The sequence below is a fragment of the Phyllobates terribilis genome, unplaced genomic scaffold (assembly GCF_046119375.1).
Source record: "Phyllobates terribilis strain yellow unplaced genomic scaffold, ASM4611937v1 Scaffold_11__3_contigs__length_659146591, whole genome shotgun sequence".
Lineage (NCBI taxonomy): Eukaryota > Metazoa > Chordata > Amphibia > Anura > Dendrobatidae > Phyllobates > Phyllobates terribilis.
The window spans coordinates 58,503,474-58,524,593 of record NW_027362771.1 but is presented as its reverse complement, the minus strand read 5'-3'; the positions used below and the strand labels follow the sequence as shown (position 1 = coordinate 58,524,593).

The 21,120-nt window shown below is 41.7% G+C and overlaps 1 protein-coding gene across 1 annotated transcript in view; it reads right to left on the bottom strand.

The window, feature by feature from the left end:
• Window positions 1-15,695, bottom strand: part of KCTD16 (potassium channel tetramerization domain containing 16) — a 449,673-nt gene extending 433,978 nt beyond the window's left edge. Inside the window, exons 1-2 of the mRNA XM_073651273.1 lie at window positions 15,026-15,695; window positions 13,759-14,845 (exon numbers count right to left, since the gene is read on the bottom strand). Of these exons, the coding sequence (XP_073507374.1) occupies window positions 13,759-14,590 (832 nt within the window). The 5' untranslated portion in view covers window positions 14,591-14,845; window positions 15,026-15,695. The remainder of the gene's footprint in view (window positions 1-13,758; window positions 14,846-15,025) is intronic.
• Window positions 15,696-21,120: the final 5,425 nt, after the last annotated feature.

The window sequence follows — 21,120 nt, the reverse complement described above, 5'->3', positions numbered from 1 at the left end:
TCGCTGCAACATGTGCAGAGTTGAATTCCACCGGGTAGGCACATCGCATTTTAGCCGGTGAAGTGGCAGGCCCAACGACTTCTGTAGAGATGTAAGTCGCTGAGCTGCGGGATGCGAACGGCGGAAGTGAGCACACAGCGACCGTGCCCTCTGCAGAAGGCCATCTAGTCTGGGATAGTGGGCTAAAAATTGCTGGACAACCAGGTTCAACACGTGAGCCATACAAGGCACGTGTGTGACATTGCCCCGGCGAAGGGCCGCACCCAGGTTTGCAGCATTGTCGCACACGGCCTTCCCTGGTTTCAGGTCCAGTGGAGACAACCATTCATGAAATTGGTTCTCCAGAGCTGACCACAACTCCTCAGCTGTGTGACTCACATTTCCCAGACATTTCAATGTAAAAACGCCTGATGACGTTGAGCCCTACTGCCAGCATAGTAAGGAGGTGTGCAGGATCCCTTCTGCGCAGTTAGAAAGCTTGTGGCATGACCAGACAGGCTTTGGGTGCAGGTGGAAGACCGAGAGGAGGTTGAGGAGGCAGAAGCAGTGGAGGAACTTTGACATAAAGAGGATTGACGCACAACTCGTGGGGACGGCAAGACTTGGACAGCAGCCCCTTGTCCTGCTGTCACCATAGTTACCCAGTGCCCAGTCAGCGACATGTAACGCCCCTGTCCATGCCTACTCGTCCAAGTGTCTGTGGTGAAATGCACCCTGTCACACACAGAGTTTCTCAAAGAAGCGGTGATGTTGTGTGCGACATGCTGGTGGAGCGCAGGCACACCTTTCTTTGAGAAGTAGTGCCGACTGGGCATCTGGTACTGGGGCACTGCGACGGACATAAGGTCTCGAAAATCCTCTGTGTCCACCAGGCGGAAAGGCAGCATTTCTGTAGCCAAGAGCTTGCAGATGGTGAAATTCAACCTCTTAGCTTTCTCATGGCTAGGAGGAAATGGTCTTTTACTTGTCCACATCTGAGGGACCGAGGGCTGGCTATTGTGCTTAGACGGGGTTGATAAGGGTGTCCCCGGCAAACTGCCGGTCTGTGAGGAAGATGCAGGCGGACATGTTAGGTTGCCTTGATCCAAAGGTGGTGCTATCGATGTTGGACAGCGCTCAACACCAGCTGGTGTTACCACCTCCAAAGAAAATGATGACCTGCCAATCACGCTGGTTGTTGCGGGTAAAGAGGTGGCAGGTCTGCGCCCCAAAACAGGTGTGACTGCTGTCCCCCCAGTCACAGAGGATGAAGAGGCCGCGGATGCACAAGATATGGCAGACGGTGATTGGCCCGGCCGGCTAGGCCGCATTGTAGCACACTGAGCTTCCCACTGCAACTTATGCTTCATGTCCATGTGCCGGTTCATGCATGAAGTACTCAAACTATGTATTTTTTGGCCTCTACTTAGCTTTTGCTGACAAATGTTACAGATAACACGAGTTGGGTCATCTTTATCGATCTGAAAAAATGCCCAGGCTATGCAAGGCTTAGCACCCATGCGACCTGAAGAGCCACCACGACTTGTGGTGAGAGGCAGAGTTGTGTTTGAGGATGCAGTTGTTGACGTGCTTCCAGTACTACGTCTCTGTCCAGGAAGGCGCAACCTGACCACGTCGTCACTAGCATCTTCCTCCACCTCCTCTGCTGACCTCATCTCTTGGCTGACTGTGGGTTGACAGTAAGTGGGATCTCCGACCTCATCATCATCACCCTGTGCGTTATCACACCCGTCGTCCTCAGAGCCAACCTGTTCCTGCCCTGACAAAAAACTAAAGTTGTCGGTCCAATCAGGTATTTGAGTCTTATCATCGTCTTCCTCATTGTCTCCACCAACAGGAGTTACAGTTTGGGAATGAGGGTCTACATTATGGTCAGAACCTTCTGCGTCTGGTCCTGGATCCGACTCATAAAGATTCTGGGCATCAGTGCAGATCATTTCCTCGTCTGGATTCACAGAAGCGCTGGAGTCGACCTCTGATTCCCAGGCTATAGTATGAGTAAACAGCTCTGCAGACTCAACCATCTGTTCTACCTCATACTCAGACGGGCAGCTGGAGATTTGGGAGCTGTGAGGAAGCAAGTGCGATTTGGGTGACACCTTTGAGGACTGGAGTATTTGTGATGTTGAAGTTGATGTGGAGGAGAGCCCACTTAAAGGAGCACTTGATATCCGTTGAAGCACCTGCTGTTTTTGTGCCTCATCTGGAATTTGTAGCGATTGGCGTGGCCGTAAGAAAGGGATCTTATCACATTGTCCGCTAAAAGAAGTAGACATTTTAGTTTGGCTGGAAGATGGTCTTTCTTCTGCAGATGTTACTGTTGCTTTAACACCTACCCCATGGACACAACCTTTTTTCCCCTTCCCAACACGCCTATTCCCCTTTCCACCAGCAGCAGGCCTTTTTCCACTCATTTTGGTGGTTAACTAATTCACAACTTTGGAGTTGTTTGCACAAAAAAACAATGGATGGTAACCGAGCAGAGCTGAGTGGCCAAACTGTGGTATTAGGCCAAAACTATTGGCTGGGTTAGATGCAGAAAAAAATTATTTTGAATTTGCAACCTGATGGAGGTCAGTATAGATGGACTAATAGACCAAGTCCCACACACTGCTAGAAGCCCAAATATTTTTTCAGAGCTAAATGAAGAAAAAAATTATTTTTAATTTGCAACCTGATGGAGGTCAGTATAGATGGACTAATAGACCAAGTCCCACACACTGCTAGAAGCCCAAATATTTTTTCAGAGCTAGATGCAGAAAAAAATTATTTTTAATTTGCAACCTGATGGAGGTCAGTATAGATGGACTAATAGACCAAGTCCCACACACCGCTAGAAGCCCAACTATTTTTTCAGAGCTAGATGCAGAAAAAAATTATATTCAATTTGCAACCTGCTGGAGGTCAGTATAGATGGACTAATAGAACAAGTCCCACACACTGCTAAAAGCCCAAATATTTTTTCAGAGCTAAATGAAGAAAAAAATTATTTTTAATTTGCAACCTGATGGAGGTCAGTATAGATGGACTAATAGACCAAGTCCCACACACTGCTAGAAGCCCAAATATTTTTTCAGAGCTAGATGCAGAAAAAAATTATTTTTAATTTGCAACCTGATGGAGGTCAGTATAGATGGACTAATAGACCAAGTCCCACACACCGCTAGAAGCCCAAATATTTTTTCAGAGCTAGATGCAGAAAAAAATTATTTTTAATTTGCAACCTGATGGAGGTCAGTATAGATGGACTAATAGACCAAGTCCCACACACTGCTAGAAGCCCAAATATTTTTTCAGAGCTAGATGCAGAAAAAAATTATTTTTAATTTGCAACCTGATGGAGGTCAGTATAGATGGACTAATAGACCAAGTCCCACACACCGCTAGAAGCCCAAATATTTTTTCAGAGCTAGATGCAGAAAAAAATTATTTTTAATTTGCAACCTGATGGAGGTCAGTATAGATGGACTAATAGACCAAGTCCCACACACTGCTAGAAGCCCAAATATTTTTTCAGAGCTAAATGAAGAAAAAAATTATTTTTAATTTGCAACCTGATGGAGGTCAGTATAGATGGACTAATAGACCAAGTCCCACACACTGCTAGAAGCCCAAATATTTTTTCAGAGCTAGATGCAGAAAAAAATTATTTTTAATTTGCAACCTGATGGAGGTCAGTATAGATGGACTAATAGACCAAGTCCCACACACTGCTAGAAGCCCAAATATTTTTTCAGAGCTAGATGCAGAAAAAAATTATTTTTAATTTGCAACCTGATGGAGGTCAGTATAGATGGACTAATAGACCAAGTCCCACACACTGCTAGAAGCCCAAATATTTTTTCAGAGCTAGATGCAGAAAAAAATTATTTTTAATTTGCAACCTGATGGAGCTCAGTATAGATGGACTAATAGACCAAGTCCCACACACCGCTAGAAGCCCAACTATTTTTTCAGAGCTAGATGCAGAAAAAAATTATATTCAATTTGCAACCTGCTGGAGGTCAGTATAGAAGGACTAATAGAACAAGTCCCACACACTGCTAGAAGCCCAAATATTTTTTCAGAGCTAAATGAAGAAAAAAATTATTTTTAATTTGCAACCTGATGGAGGTCAGTATAGATGGACTAATAGACCAAGTCCCACACACTGCTAGAAGCCCAAATATTTTTTCAGAGCTAGATGCAGAAAAAAATTATATTCAGTTTGCAACCTGATGGAGGTCAGTATAGATGGACTAATAGAATGATGCTATGCCCAAAAGATTTTACTTCACTAGGTGCAGTAAAAAAATTGGTATTCTATACACAGGTGTTATATCTTGCAACACAGATAGGCTACTCCACTGACTAACACACTCTGCAATAGGCCAAAAAGGATTAGCTTTGCTAGATTCAGCCAAATGCTGTGAAAAAAACTTGCACAGCACTGGCACAGACCTGCCTGGCAAAAACTGATAGGAACTCATGTAACCTAGTCCTGAAAAGGACTCCAATTACAATTAGTCTTTACTCCCACAACCTATCTATTTAAGAGCACAGACCTCCCTGATAAAAGTCATAGGAAATGCTGTAACCTAGTCCTTAAAAGGACTGCAATCACAACTATTCCCTACTCCCAAGCTATCTGTATATTTGTGCGAAAATTGGCTTGAAATTAACAAGGTATAGCGCACACAGCAACAGCGGTGCCGTCTAACACGCAGCTGCAGCAGTGAGAAAATGGTGGCGACGGGGAAAATGGCTTGGTCTTATAGGGCAAGGACATGTGACATACACTGCCAATGACACATGCCCTTGCTTGTGTGAAAAAAAGCACTTCGCTCCGTGTGTGCGCTGCTGATAGGCTGACAGATTGCACCTCCCCACTGCAAATGCGGGAAAGAGAAAAAAAAATGGAGATCTTCATTGTTCCTGCAGAGATCTATCTCCTGCCCCTCCCCCCACCCCGCTGTACACTCAAACTGCGTATTAACATTAATTTTCATCATTACTGAGAAAAAATCCAGTTATGATTTTGGTGCACGAACAGTTATCGAACATAACCTCGAACAGCCGAATTTTTCTCAAATTGTTCGTGTTCGCCGAACGGCTCGAACACCGCCCAAAACAGCTCGAATTTGAGATTGGCGAACAGTTCGAGTAGAACAACGCTCATCTCTAATCACCACCTACCATAGTGGGAAGACATTAGACATATCTTTTGGGTGCCAAAAAAAAAAAATCTTCCATTATGCACTGATCTGTACCCGCAGTTTTGGGATACCAATTTTTGAATCCTGTTATAATTGGCCTGCAAAATGATACTTATATGAACCAATCAATTCAGTTTTGACAAAGTGAATAGGAACAAAAACTTTTAGTTTTAACAAGTATTTGTTTTCTATTTTTCGTTGATTGTAGCAATTTTAAAAATTGTCTTTACTTTTATTTTATTTTCTATTGTGGTGTGCTTATATCTCGCTTGGTGAAATATTGCTTAATAAATATCGCGTAATGACATATATTTGTATAATGCATTACACATTTTACATAATATTGCACATATGAATTAGTTTTTAGTAAAGTACTATTCATATATTTTAATTATAATTAATATTTTAGTTTTCATTCCTCTTAAATGGGTTGTCCCATAATCAAAGTACATTTACATTAAGAGATCTTAGAATAAGAATAAGTTCCACAATTGGATGTATTAAAAAACATGTTCCTGTCCCAAGATAATCTAAATGTGTCCCTGCTGTGTGCTGTGTAATAGCTGTGTCTGACCGTGCAGAAATATGGTCTGATCATACCACATCTCCTGGGCAGGGGGGGGGAAGAAAAAGAGTATACAGACCAGACAGCAAGTAGTCACAGCTGCTGCTTTCTGTGAGGTAAAACAAGTTTTTAATCAGGCAGGGTAAATGTTTTACCTCACAGAAAGCAGTAGCGGCGATCCCCTGCTGTCCTGCCTGTATACTCTCTTTTGCATCCTCCCCTGTCCAGGAGATGTGGTATGATCAGACCATGTTCCTGTACGGTCAGACACAGCCATTACACAGTACACAGCAGGGGCACATTTATAAGATTATCTCAGCACAGGGACATTTTATTTAAACACATCCAATCGTGAAAGTTATTATTATTCCAAGATCTATTGATTAAGGTGTACTTTGCTTGTGGGAAAATCCCTTTAAGTTTTAGAACATGGCGAACAGAACTGTCTGTGGCACTGTTTTCTTTTCTGCTTCTGTGAGGAGTAATGCAGGAAATGACAACATAAATATGAACTCCTAAAAATTGGATATTGCTCCTTCTGAACTATACATACTTTTCTCCACATGTTTTTTCAGTTTCCGTTTCTTGGAGGAACAGGGGAGATGATGTATACATATGTTGGACAATATGCGCTCTTTAATTTTCTTTTGTTAATTTGTTGGTTACCTGGAATTGCAGCTTCTACAACCTGGTGTGCACAGTGCTCTTCATCATACAAAAGGAAAATATGAACTGATAGAGTACAAAGCTTCCCCACACTGCACAGCTTTGGAGTAGTATAAGGCTAAGTTCCTACAATCAGTATTTGCTGCATTTTGTACACTGTGTATTTTTGCTGTGTAAAAAATGCGTCTTACATTTACAGCTAAGTGTATGGGATTTATAGAGATCTTATTCCCATTGTCTTTTTTTTCATGTAGGGTAAACTGACCTCCGGTGCGTGGTTGAAATCTGCAACATGTCAAACATGCATTTTATTTGCGGATTTTCCCCATAAACTTGAATGAGATGAGGAAAATCTGCAGGTAAAAAATGGATATGCATTTTTATTGTACGGAAACGCACTAAAAACACATGTAATCTGCATACGTCTTTATCAATAAAATGTTATCAAAGTTAGGCAACAGTAAGTCTAAAAAACAAAGCAGCTTTATTTAAAACGTGACATACTAAAAGTAGCAAAAAACACAGAAAAAAAGACAATAAAAAATCAAGTTAAAAAAAAACCACACTAAAAATGCAATGAAAAAAATGCAAGTAATCTAATTGGGGTAGAAATGTTGCAGAAAATCTGGAACATCAAAAAGGAATCAAATAATCATCATGGGAACTTAGCCCAATTTTCAAGCATCTAAAAAGCTGTATTTTTAATAAGATTAGTATTTCTGCATATAGATTGTGTGGAGACAGAGAACAATTACTCCTGTTATCCTATCAATAATCAGTACGTTCTCCTAAACTGTAGTCAGCCAGAGGTGAAGGCAAGCGTTTAGCTTAGAAAATTAGGCTGTAAATTCACTAGATAAGCAAAAAAAAAGAAATATATATATATATATAGAATTGTCTTTAAAATAGATAAAACAGAGAACACTAAATGAGGTCAGCAGAGGAATAAAGGGTAAAAATAATGATGTGTTGCAAGTTCAAGGTCTAACTGCTGTTGGGAAATTGGGAAAGAGGATGACAGCTTGGAGGTTTAGAATAACTGTAATAAAAAGGTATACAAGAAAATGCAAAAGAAAAGAAAATGTGGCAGATGGTGATAACACACGGTAACCTAAGTCATAGAATAGACTGGATATACATAAAGAAAGAGATAGTATGGAGAGATGCAATACTGATATAGGGACCAAATGGTTATAAAAATATATATAATTAGAGAATATTTTACAGCAGAAGAGAGAAAATAAAGGAAATGAAAGGTAACCTATGTATGAAGACTGCTCCGTTATACAATTTGGAAATGTTAAATATTACACCAAAACTGACCAAAGTCATCAGAGCTGATGAAGTAAAGCAAAATGAAGTATAAAAATCAATAATATCTAACCTCTAGTATACAGATAGACTAACATGAACTACTTAGCCCACATTCAGTTTGGTGGTTTATAGGGTCAAACCAAGTGAAGGAACATGGTGCACCCTTGGTGTGGCCAAACAGTTCGGTGCACCTTCCCACCTACTTGTTTTCCATCTATCTCTGCCTTTCTCTGGTTCTATAAAGTCAGAGCTGTCAATGAAATAAGAGTTGTGTGGAGAGAGGGAAAACAAGAAGTTGTACTTAAATGTTTGGCCACGCCAAGGCTGCACCTCCACATGTACTTGGTTTGAACAGTCATCCTCTGCTGACAAAGTCCCTTTAATTAAAGGCGCCTTGCCATTAAATTTTATTAATTAAATGTGTATATATGTACATGTAGTGTAGTGTGAGTGTAACAATATACTCACTTATCCCTGCCCTTTCCAGTGTCCATCAACATTCTGCCTCTCTTCTCAGCAACGTCATTGCTCTGCAGACTCTCCAGGTCACACTGCACTTTGCGTGACCCAGAAGTGGCTTTTCTAATGTAAGTCTACAGAGCATCAGAACGAGGCGCCACAGGCTTACATTTTAAGGACTCGCTCACACTAACGGATAGTGCTTGGCCCAGTGTTATACTATGGGACAGTGCAGATCAGCATTTTTTTTCTCATGACGATTAGACCAGAGAAAACAATTGCACCATGCAAATCCGACTACGCGCATCTATACAAGTGCGTGTATAACATTGGACTGCACTCGGATGTCATCTGAATGCAGTCCGATGTATGTGCACAGAGACACTGGAGAAGATGGAGAAATTAAGCTCTGTCTTCTCTCTAACAGAGTTTCATGTGTGCGTCATTAGCATAATCAGCCCAATTCTCTCACATGAGTGAATCTACGCTAGCGTGAGCGAGCCCTAAGAGACTTTCTGCTCATACAAAGAGTGAGCTAGCTAGTCGCAATTGCGGTGATGTCACTCAGAGGCAGCGATGGACACCGGAGAGAGCGGCGGTAGGTGAGTATATTAACACACTCAAAGACATTACATCCACATACACACATTTAATGAATAAAAAACTTAACATGAGTGCTTCTTGAAGTATTTCCCAACTTTTAGGCTGTGTTCACACTGCATGTTTTTTGTAAGTGTTTTCACTAAAGGATGTATTAACAATCTTCTCTAATCACTGCATTTTTAGATGTCTTTTCCCCTTTATTTGATGCAGATTGGAAGCATTTTTTATGCTTTTTAGTAGTGTTGAGCAAATTTGTTTGGCATTTCAAATTCGTGATCGGGGTTCCGACTTGTTCGCGCCAAAATATCGGCTCCGCCCATGAACATCCCTGTTTTGCCACGCTGTCACACAGATGTCATCCATGGTTACATCCACTGATAAAGTGACAGTTAACTAGCTGCTAGTGGTCGTAACCATGGATACCTAAGGTCCTGCAATGCCTATATATGAGGAAAGAGACATAGCGAATCAGAAAAACTATACTACAATTATAATTGGAGGTATTTGCTAATATTATTATTATTACACCTACTACATATTGGGATAGGATCTTGGAGATGGGAATACCTCTTTAACTTTCAATGCACTACTAGCTTTATCACATAACATACTGTTTCAGATTAGTAACTGTAAATTGTCATGCTATATCAATTGAACCGATGACCCCGGTGGGAGTGGAGTGTTGAAAGGAGGGGGATTTCTAACTAATTACAATCCCTTGCCTAGGTCATACCTCTTTAGAGTTGATTCACAAGCTGCAGATTTATTGCAGAAATTTTGGTGACGGAAAATCAATTCAATTAATCTGAAAAGGATTGTTTTGGTGGCAAGCAATAATTTCTGAAAGCCTCATTTAGATAAATAGGACATTCAAAGGCCTTATGTGTCTTATTCTGGCAGAAGGGGGCTCGGTATCTGTTATTATTCCTTGTAAGAGAGAAAGGGAAGGTAAGTCCAAGCCGGGCTCATTGCAACCCCTTGGATCCGGCCATAAATATCACCCTGGACTGGTTGTCTCTGATCACTAGTGATTTGTTCACGCTGCGATGATATCCCCCCGAGTATGTACAATGCTTACAACAGGTATCCTACTATGAACCTTACTATAATGCTGCAATAAATAGAGATCTAATGAGAATACAAACTTAATTTTAGAGTTTCAAATAATTGTACGTTACTCGTCCTCTAAGGATCGTAGAAAAGTTTCCCTGTGATCAGCTGATGTGGAAAATGAAAGTGCAATATAATTTATATTTCTGCAGTACATCGGTGGAATTCTCATACCTGCTTTTAATTAAGGACATGCTGAACTCTTGTAGGCAGCTTCTTTTTGAATAGTAATAGCCGTGGTATAAAAAATAATAGAGGTTATCATTTGTATGATTGGGTTTAAAGGGGCTGTCCGGTCCAAATCAATAAGTCCACAGTCACTCTGTGTGACTGCAGACTTATGAATCCCCCCAGCGCAGGCACTGTGCGCTGCGGGAATTCACTGGTTTCTAGCCCGGGCCCGGAGGGTATGTATGAGCTATACATACTCCTGGCCAGGGCCCGTCTAGTGAGTGTGGCCTCGCTCCATACACTTGTATTGATGCGGCCAGCCAGTGGGCGTGGGAGACTAGAGGGCGCGGCCTTGCTCCATACAAGTGTATGGAAGCGACGCCGCACCCACTGGCCGGGGGTATGTATAACGCACATAATGGGTCAGAAACCGGCAAATCCCAGCAGTGAACGGTGCGTGCGCTGGGGGGATTTATAAGTCTGCAGTCACTTTGCAGACTTATCGACTTGGACTAGACAACCCCTTTAAGGAGTGTGATATCAGCACTATTGTGACCATAAAAACACACTATACTCATACAGTTTATAGGCTTCTCCAGTGAAAAGAAGTTATCGCTTATCCAGAGGTTAGATAAGTGGGAATCTGACCTCTGGGACATCCACCGATCAACAGAACGAAGGACCTTTCTCTCCGATACATTGATGTGGCAGTGTGCATTTTTGGAAGCCCTATAGCGAATGAATGGATCAACCATCAGACATTCGACCTTATGTTCAAATTTTAAATGGGAATAAAAAAATACTCATTTTGCCGATTAGTGTGGATCCACAACCACTGATAAATATGTTATCACCTATTCCTTAGATGGGCGATAAAGGGATTCTCGGTGAAAACAAGTTAACTAGTATGTCCTTAGTTTTCACAAAACACTACTACGATTTCAGCAAAAAAAAGATTATTTAGATCTGTATAGGGATGGATAGTCACAGTTTTTATTGGCCATAATGTTTGTCCATAAGTGCAAGAGATCAACTATAAAAAGTGTTCTCTGTCTACTGCTTTTATTTCTCTTGCCACAATAGCACCAGAAGAAGAGGATAGAGAAGTAGCGTCCATCAGACTGAGCATTTGTCTTACCGAACTGAAAAGATATTATCGACCACAGCCACATAATCTACCAATAAGAGGAAGAAGAAAAAAGATATTCATTGTCTTGGTACATGCATATGGCAATCTGAAGACATCTGATTAGTCTGCACCTACTTTCAACAGTAGATGCATTTTCCTCTCCACACAGGCTCCTGTAAATGTATGCATTTGGTGAATTATACTGACGATAAGTATAAATATGTAGCAGTATTAATGAAAAGCATTTCTTCTACCAATTTTAAGATTTGCAGCATAAATGAAGGCTGTACAGTGCAGCAAGGATTTGGGAACTCAGATAAGGTGTTTGATCTAGAGGAGTGTCCTCAGTTTTGGCACCACCCTACATAAGACTGAGAGAACATTTAGCAAATCAGAACACAACTGTCTCTCCAGGAGGCTTAGCCCAGCCTATTACATGGACGTAGTTTAAATAGGAAATAAATAAATAGATATCCCCCTCCCACCAGAATAAAAGCTGGCTGCCAAGGGGATCAGGAGCCACAAAAGTAGCAATAACGTGTTTGCTATAGAGGAGTGTCCTTAGTTTTGGCACCCCCCCTACATAAGACTGAGGGAACATTCAGCAAATCAGAACACAACTGTCTCTCCAGGAGGTTTAGCCCAGCCTATTACATGGATGTAATTTATATAGGAAATAAATAAATAGATAACCCCCTCCCACCAGAATAAAAGCGGGCTGCCAAGGGGATCAGGAGCCACAAAAGTAGCCATCACCAGATCAATGTCAACTGTTTTTAAAGGGGTTGTCATAATGAGTACATCATATAAATGTCTATTTCATGACTTAAAATATAATAGATAATCCGAGAGAAGTATAAACCTAAGAGAACAACCTGCACCAACAAAACCAATAGATATAACCAGTGTCTACATCACATGAACTAAACCACAGCTCAACATTTGAGACTTTTGCCACCAAATCCTTATTCTAAATATTTCCAAATAGCACAGACTTTTCTAAGTCAAAGTGCAGAAGGGTAGACTCACAACATTAGAAAATATGTGGGCTTTGCTGAACCGGCACAAAGGGGTCAGTTGGTTAAATTTTCGGTCAGGTATGAGATATAGCTTCATTTGTATTACTATTAAAAGAAGGAAATGCAACGGTAATAGTTTCATGCTTACTTTATGTACAAAATTAGGCAAAAAATGATATATTTGAAATATATTACAAAATGCATACATAAAAAGGGCACACAAGTAAATCATACACATAAAAACCATCAATCAGTGTAGTTCTATGAGATTCAATCAAAATTCTGCATGTCACCACACTCCCCACCCAATTCCTATAATTATAATGATAGTTCCTACTATCCTCAGCATTTGATATAGCTTGCCAAAACTCCAGGACATGAGATCACAACTATATAGATCAATGACCAACCTACAACACACATAAAATACGACATTGCTGATTAATATTAGATAAAAGGGATCTATCACTAATTACACATCAAAAATCATTTTTAGACATTATTAAAGGGAAATCTATACATACAGTAAATATTCTATGCAACATGTCAGGCATTATGTAACAGTCTGAAGGAGATAGATACATTCTGATACCTAACATGCCGAATCCTTTCATAAATAATTACATATTACATCTGGCTCCAAATTTATGTTTGGGTTAACCTGGCATTACCCCTGAAAAACTCAACTATGACCCTTGAATGGAAAGTCTACAAATATAGTCTTTTGGAAAGAAATCCCCAAAAATTGGCTTGATTTTCAACAATGCCTTAAGAGATATGGGAACCAATTTAGCTAAACTTCCCAGACTCATATCTATCAGACGTTTGACGAGGATCTATTTTTTTCAATGCACTCCTGAAAAATTACATGAATAAATAGATGAAATTACATACACATCATATATATCCATAGCAATGCCAAAATACCCCAAATCATGGTACCTGTTTAAACTGCATGGTCCTTATAAGGACTACAGCATTACAGATTTATAGTTATACTCATACACCACATTCTACATTCAGCCAGCATTAATAGAAACCTTAAAGGATTAGGCATTGAAAATATGAACATATCCAACGTTTCTACTTTTTGGTTTTAAATCTTTCAGAAAGCCAGCAAGAGGCAGCCTGTGGCTAGCTGTGCCATAAACATGCACTGAACAAGTGTACTAGTCATATAAATATAAAAGGCAAGTACTGAAAATTCATTTCTAAGTATCCTGCATGAAAGGAGAGCAAATCAAAAGATTTACTGCCTCCTCTAATCCCATCCCAGCTTCTCCCCTTCTTTTAGCTGTAAATGCTTAGCTACTGTGTGAGAATGACATCCTGTTGATTTATAGAGTAAGGCACAGCAGTCAACGAAAGCCCAATAACATTTCCACTGGCCTCTAGTGCCACCTAGCCATAGGATTTCAAGTTTCATCTCATCATTGGAGCTTTCAAATTAACACACTATGCTCCATATTTATACTCCAGAAAACGTCATTGTATGTCATGGTATTGCTCGAGTTGAGTAGTACTTACTGTAAAAAACGTATTCTGTATAACTGGACCAGATCTTGTCATCAGTATACTGATTGACGAATGAAGCTGTCACTGAGGAGTTACAGGCTACCATATGGAATCCACACTCTGACAACATGTCAAATGCTCTCTCTAGATGCTTGAACTTGAGATAAAACCTTGAGGTGTATTTTTCTGGTGCTCGGTCAGGATCTCTGCTTTCATTTAACGTTTCTCCAAAAACCTCTTTGGCGAGAGAGATACGACCACAAACCAGAATTCTTGGAACTCTGCGAAACTTTGCATCCGCTTGACTTTCTCGGCCCATAGTGCAAGATCCCCTATAACCAACAGTGATGAAGCCCCATTTTCTGTCTGAAGGCATCAAAGAAGATGATGGGCATATTCTTGTTTCACTTCCTTGGGACACTTCCTCAAAGTCACTATGGAAGTAGTCATCAGGACTCTGTTTTACTTCATCAGGTGCTAAGATCTTCACAAGTTCAGGGAGCATAAAGTATTCTGCTTCTCTTTTCAATCTCCCTTTTTCTGGAAAGTGATCTGGCAAGACCACTTGCCTGTCTCTGAGGAAATCAAGCACGTAACGGAAAAGAAACCCATCTCGGTCAATAAAGAATCGTCCTTTGGCATCTTTGGCCAGGTCATTTATAGAGTCCCTTTTTGAGGTGAACATTTTCCATAGCAAAGAATGGGGGATACTGGTCAACGTTGAATGACGTGTAAAGTAAACTTGCCCACCGACATTTAATTCAACCACCTCAGGAAAAGATTGCAGGATGGTCCCTTGGTCTCTAGGTGGAGCATAAGTTCTGCAGTTTCCACTCAGAGCCATTGTGCTTTTTTTAACAGATTCCACTAATTATGGTAAAAATTGTTCATGAATTTTAAAATTGAAGCGAAAAACTGAAATATATATTCCCAAAGTGCAACAACTCTCTGCTGATTCTGAATTTCTTGGTCATGAAGTCAGTTACAACTGGTCATTAACATAACAGTCTGTGTCCGAGATCAAATAGTAACTTGTTAAAAAAGCATAAAAAGGGTTACCGGATGCAAGGTCACACTGAAAGAACAGACGGACAAGGATCTGTCAAAAGAGAATATTTGTAAAGTTTGAAAATGATAAAAATGGTATAAATCATATAAGCTGTTTACGCACATGGAGAAATGTCTGCAAGTCATTTACATCATAGGAAAACATTTTCGACATTTTAGATGCTGTACGTTAAAAGTGAAAATCTAGATTATAGTGATAAAATTACTGTACCTGTGTTGCATAATCCTTTCACATGAAAAAGAAGACACCTTAGATACACAGTACTAGAAATCAATATAAAATAATCAAAAAAAGTATAGGGAAGGTGTAGCTCCTCGCAAGTGCGGAAAGTTGGCAGCTCCTGGGTAGCAGAGGCTATGATGCCTTTTTCAGTTGTAGTGGTCAGCAAAAAAAAAAAAAAAAGAAAGCACAGTAAAAAAAAAAAAAGAAAAAAAAAGAAAAGACGGGCTCCTTATTAGGGGAGAGGAAAAAGCCTTCTCCAGATGGGATGCTGGTTTCTAAATGTCTTGTAAAAACCTCTCATTCACAGCAGGCAGCCAGCATGGAGCAGGGTGCAGATCAGAGACTCCAGGTACTAGCAGGAACACAGAGGCTAACATACTTCCAGGTAGGCTGAGAGCAGAGGAAGGAGCAGGCAGGCAGGCAGGCAGGCAGCAGCACTAGCTGGTTATCCAGCTCTGGGTGCTCTGATGCTTGGTTGCTGAGCCTGCTCTAGCTGCTGAGCTGGGTGGATCCACAGTTCCCAGGGCTGCTCTGAGATGGTGCTATTTCAGCAGTGCAGGGGAGAAACCAACCAGGGAAATAACTATTACATCATCTTAAAGGAATATAGCTGTGAAGGAAAAAATAAAAGCAGACTATCCATTTGTGAGCTGTCAACGGACGCTTTGCTCCAAACAGGTGAAAATATGAAAGTGCGAAGAGCAGTTTAAGCTGTACCTATCCCCCTGGGCGATTTAACCTATTAACCTCCATTTAAGTTGTCACATCAAGCATTGATTCTAATTGGTTATGTTGTTGCAGATTACAGCAATTAGGGACAAAGCTGTGCTTTGCAATTATAGCCTTATCTCGCGGACTGCAAAATATATTTTATGCTTGCTAGCAGGCTGCTGTCACTGTTTTACAAGCCATTATGCTACAATTAGGGCTGCATTACATTGTGAGCTTCCAAATTTCAGTAGGAAATACTAAAAATTGACCAAATATTCCAAGAGGCTGAGGAACGATGTTATATCATGGGGTCACGTTATTTCTATGCAAGTTCAAATAGGGGCACGGGTATTCAGCGCAGTTATCAGCTCTCCACGTGCAATACACAAGACTGTGTGTAGCCAATGAAAGGTATATAGTATTTGTCTATCCATCCAAATCTAAGTACCGATCAGCCATGGCATGTGAAGTAAAACATGACAATGGCAACTGTCAAAGGGTGGAATATATTAGGCAGCAAGTGAACAGTCAGGTCTATCAGTGGATGAATTGTGATAGATAAACTAGGTCAGATCATCTGCAAAACGTACAGAACAATGGAGGTAATTCAATGGTTAATGCCTACAAAAGGAGGTCCAAGATAGAGCTGCCAGTGAACCAGTCTTCTGCTGGAATGCCTACTGTAGAAACATCAGCATGGAGCAGAAGAACAAGATTGCCTGGCCTGATAAATCACTTTTTCTCTTACATCATGTGGACAAGTGTGTATCACTTATGTGAGAACATTATATCACCAAGATGCACAGCCAAACTGGTGGAGGGTGAGTGAGACCCTGAGCCATGTTCTGCTTGAGAACCTTGGTTCCTCACATTCATGTGGATATTACTCTTACATATACCTATAGTACCTATAGTAAACATTATTACAGACCAAGTACACCCAGTCATGACAACAGTATTACCTAATAGTATAGGCTTATTTTAGCTTTTGTTTGGACTTGCATGATTTGTGACAGTCAGGAGCGTCTAATGGTGGTAAAGAAGATCTCAGGGTGTTTTAGCTGCCAGACTCATTGACAGCCAGCTTATGATCAGCTAGTAGGAAAAATCACTTTAACTGTCCTTATTATTGCTTCCAATGGTTTTACTGAATCATCATCATACGGTTGAATTGTAATTTCCTGTAGAAAAATTCCACTATAAACATTGCTTCTGAAACTGGCAACATATAGAACCATGGCTCCACATGCAACTCTAGGGACTTCAAGTACCAAAATGAAATGTGAACTACATGAAAGCATAAGGACTTCATGCTCCAAAATGCACTATGCACCACATGGAATCATAGGTTCGTCATGGGCCAAAATACACTGTGTACTACATGGAACCATAGGGATTTCATGTGCCAAAATGCACTGTGCACCACATGGAAGTATAGAGACTTTGCGTGCCAAAATGCACTGTGCACCACATGGAAGTATAGAGACTTTGCGTGCCAAAATGCACTGTGCACCACATGAAACCAATGGGACTTCATGAGCTGAAATGAACTGTGCACCACATGAAACTATAGGGACTTTATGTGTGAAACTTCACTGTGCACTGCATGAAACCATAGGGACTTCATGAGCTAAAATTCACTGTGCACCACATGAAACTATAGGGACTTTATGTGCCAAACTTCACTGTGCACCACATGAAACTATAGGGACTTCATGAGCTAAAACGAACTGTGCACCACATGAAACCATAGGGACTCCATGAGCTAAAATGCACTGTGCACCAAATGAAACCAAAGGGACTTTATGTGCCAAAATGCAATATGCATAGAGTTGTCGTAATTAGGCCTTAAATGTTTGTCCAGAATTAGAAAAACAGGATTGCCTTTTTCAAAAACCAGTGCCAACTCTCTCTACACGTTGAGTCTGCTATTGGAGTTCAGCTACATTGAAGCGACTGGTGCAAACTGGAATACCGCACACAACCCATAGATAGGTCTGGTACTTTTTGGAGTAACGCAGCTATGTTTTTCTCTCCCTGATCAATCTCTTTAAAGTTGTTGTGTGGTGAACACAAGTTATTATTTATCCACAGGATACATTGCAGGGGTCTGACTGTTGGGACCCACACCAATGAGCAAAAGGATCACTTTTAACGCCGTTAGAATGTAGTGGCCGTGTGCATAATTATCAGCTCGCTCCATTCATTCCTTCTTCCGAAAGCCCCTTTATCCATTATCCCATTGTTTTCATCAGTACTGTCATTCGTACAGCTGCATATTTTCACAGTGTGGTTTCCAAAAGTGATCCAAGAAGTGATATCTCATGTATTGAAGCAGTTTTTGCCCCAAATCTGTGATCTACCATGGCTAAAAACTCATAAGTTCGAAATGCGTTGGTTTGATCTGAGGGGTTTATCTGTATCCTGTGCACCTTGTGAAGAATTTGTGCAATTTGTGCATGAATAAAGAACATTTTGAATTTTAGTTCTACTATGATGTGAAGCCAAATTTGTGCAATTGGCAAAACTGTGGTCAATAGTGGAATGTGGATTAGCTAACGCCTGTGCAGACCCACCATGGTTTAAACCTTAATTCACCAGCAGGAATCTGAGTATCTGCCTTGGATTTTTGATGCAGATTCTTCAGCAAATACATGTCACATTTTTACAACCTGTATTTACTGCATGTGAATACACCTTTAAACTTCATCCTTTCTAAAAAGAAATTTGGTTCAAAAACTCTTGTTTCAACCCAGCTTTAAGGAAATAATTCTAGGATAGAGAAAATAGAATAATCTAATTTCTAAGCTCCACAATTTTATTAGTGCAATTTTAGTTCTTGACAATCTGTGTGTTTGCCCAATACTACAAAACTAAATGGCTAAACAAGGCTAAAAATAATTAAATAAATCATACTCACTTGCTGTCAACCCCCTGGAATCAGAGCAGACTGCTCAGAGGAATGTGCCAGCATAGGAAGCAATGACCATTGGGTTCAATCAGCCACAGGACCTCTAGTGACAACCTGCAGAGGTCAGGTGATTTGAGCTGAGTGTTTTCGGATGTTTTTCTGATGACTTGAGGCTCAAGTCACCTGACTGCTATAGTCTATTATAAGTTGCAGCAGTCCTATGGCTGATTGAATGGTGCGGTAATTGATTGTGGTGCTGGTGCATACCACAGAAAGGCCAATTTTGTATCCACGGGGTGATAGCAGGTGAATATAATTTATTTTATTTACAGAATCCAACCCCGGGTAATGAGTACCTTTTGACTGGACAACCCTTTTAATGGTCTATCCTTTGAACAGGTCCTTAATAATTGATGGGTGTCTAAAACCCAGGGTGTCCACTCTTGTCAGTAGTTGGCTCATTTTTCCGACTAAAACAAAAGTAGAACAGTGTATGGAGCCAGAACACCACAACTCTTTACACAGCAGAGTGGCTGCTTTTGGGTACTGCAGCTCAGTTCCCATTCACCTCAACTGGTGCAGAATAACCTCTACAATGTGTACAGAGCTATAGTCTTCCGGCTCCCTTCTCTGTTTAGTTCTGGCCATGGCAGGACCAGCTAACAACTGATGAGTGATGGTGCAGACACCCACCTACATGTTTAGATTACCTGTGCAAAGGATGGGTCTTCAATATCAATTTTATGGAGAACCCCATCACAGTCTTTTAGAAACCAATGCTTTCTTTCGGTCATCCAAAGTGCAGAATTTTGAGTTCCTTTCCCAATGGCTGAATGTGTCTACTGGCCAAAGTTTTCACAGAGTTTGACATTAATGCAGTGCTTGGCATATATATTTGTGTGATTATATTAGCATTATGTCATTGACCCATAAAAGTTGGCAAAATATTCTTAGAAATGAGCTGACCTACACCAATGCAGTACTCTTGATTTTGTCACCTCTCGTCTTAACGAGCTCTAAGACACCAATAAATCTATTTTCTGCTGCCTACAACTGAATACTAAAGAGGATCATGTGCAGGTTTGTAGCCATTTGCATGATTTGTAGAGTTGGAACTGTTTGCTTGAGGTTCTTGCCAGCCTGCTTTGCATAGATAAAATTTTGTGGTGCCAACCACCCACTCTTTTATCCATCAGTAACCTAATATATTAGGCTTAGTTTATTTCATCGGCATTTAAACATACTTCTCAATAAATAAGTTACGCTTGATAAAATATTTAGTCCTAATCTGCTCTTAAGCTATCTATACCAGACTTGGGCAAAGTGCGGCCCGCGGGCCACATTCGGCCCTCTGGCTGTTCCAGTCCGGCCCGTGGACCAAGACTGCCAAGGGGCTGATAACAGTGGCCCACGGGCCGCACTATGCCCTTCCCAGCTCACACACATGCCGTCACTGCCCGCCGTCACTGCCCGCCCACACGCCGTCACCGCTGTCTCAATCCGCGGTCTCAATCCGCTGTGAATGCATTGGTGGAGGAGGGGCCGCTACCTCGCTCTTCCATCAATCAGCATTAGAAACAGCTGATGCGATGGCGTCAGCCTGTGCACTGCGGAGAGTCAGTGCTTCTCAGACAGGAGCGCCAGGGGAACAGGGAGTGAGGTAAGTATATGCTGGACATAGGGGGGGCTTTAATGATGGACACAGGGGGGGCACTCTCATGCTGGACGAAGGGGGGGCTTTAATGCTGGACACAGGGGGGTACTCTCAGGCTGAACACAGGGGGGCTCTCATGCTGGACACAGGGAGGCTCTCATGCTGGACACAGGGGGGGGCTCTCATGCTGGACACAGAGGGGCTCTCTCATGCTGGACACAGAGGGGCTCTCATGCTGGACACAGGAGGGGCTGTCATGCTGGACACAGGGGGGGCTGTCATGCTGGACACTGGGGAGGGCTGTCAGGCTGGACACTGGGGAGGGCTGTCATGCTGGAGACACTGGGGGGCTCTCATGCTGGACAATAAGGAGGGCTGTCATGCTGGACACAGGGGTGCTCTCATACTGGAAAATGGGGGGCTTTAATGCTGGGCACTGGGAGGCTTTAATGCTGGACACTAAGGAGGGCTGTCATACTGGAAACTAGGGAGGGCTGTCATGCTGGACACTGGGGAGGGCTGTCATGCTGGACACTGGGGAGGCTCTTGGGCTCTCATACTGGACATGAGGGGGCTGTGGGAGGCTCATGCTGGACATGAGGGGGCTGTGTGGGGCTCATGCTGGACACGGGAGGGATGTGTGGGGCTCATGCTGGCCACGGGGGGGCTGTGTGGGGCTCATGCTGGACATGGGGGGGCTGTGTGGGGCTCATGCTGGACACAGTGGGGCTGTGTGGGGATCATGCAGGACACGGGTTGGCTGTGTGGGGCTCATGCTGAACACGGGCGGGGCTGTGTGGGGCTCAT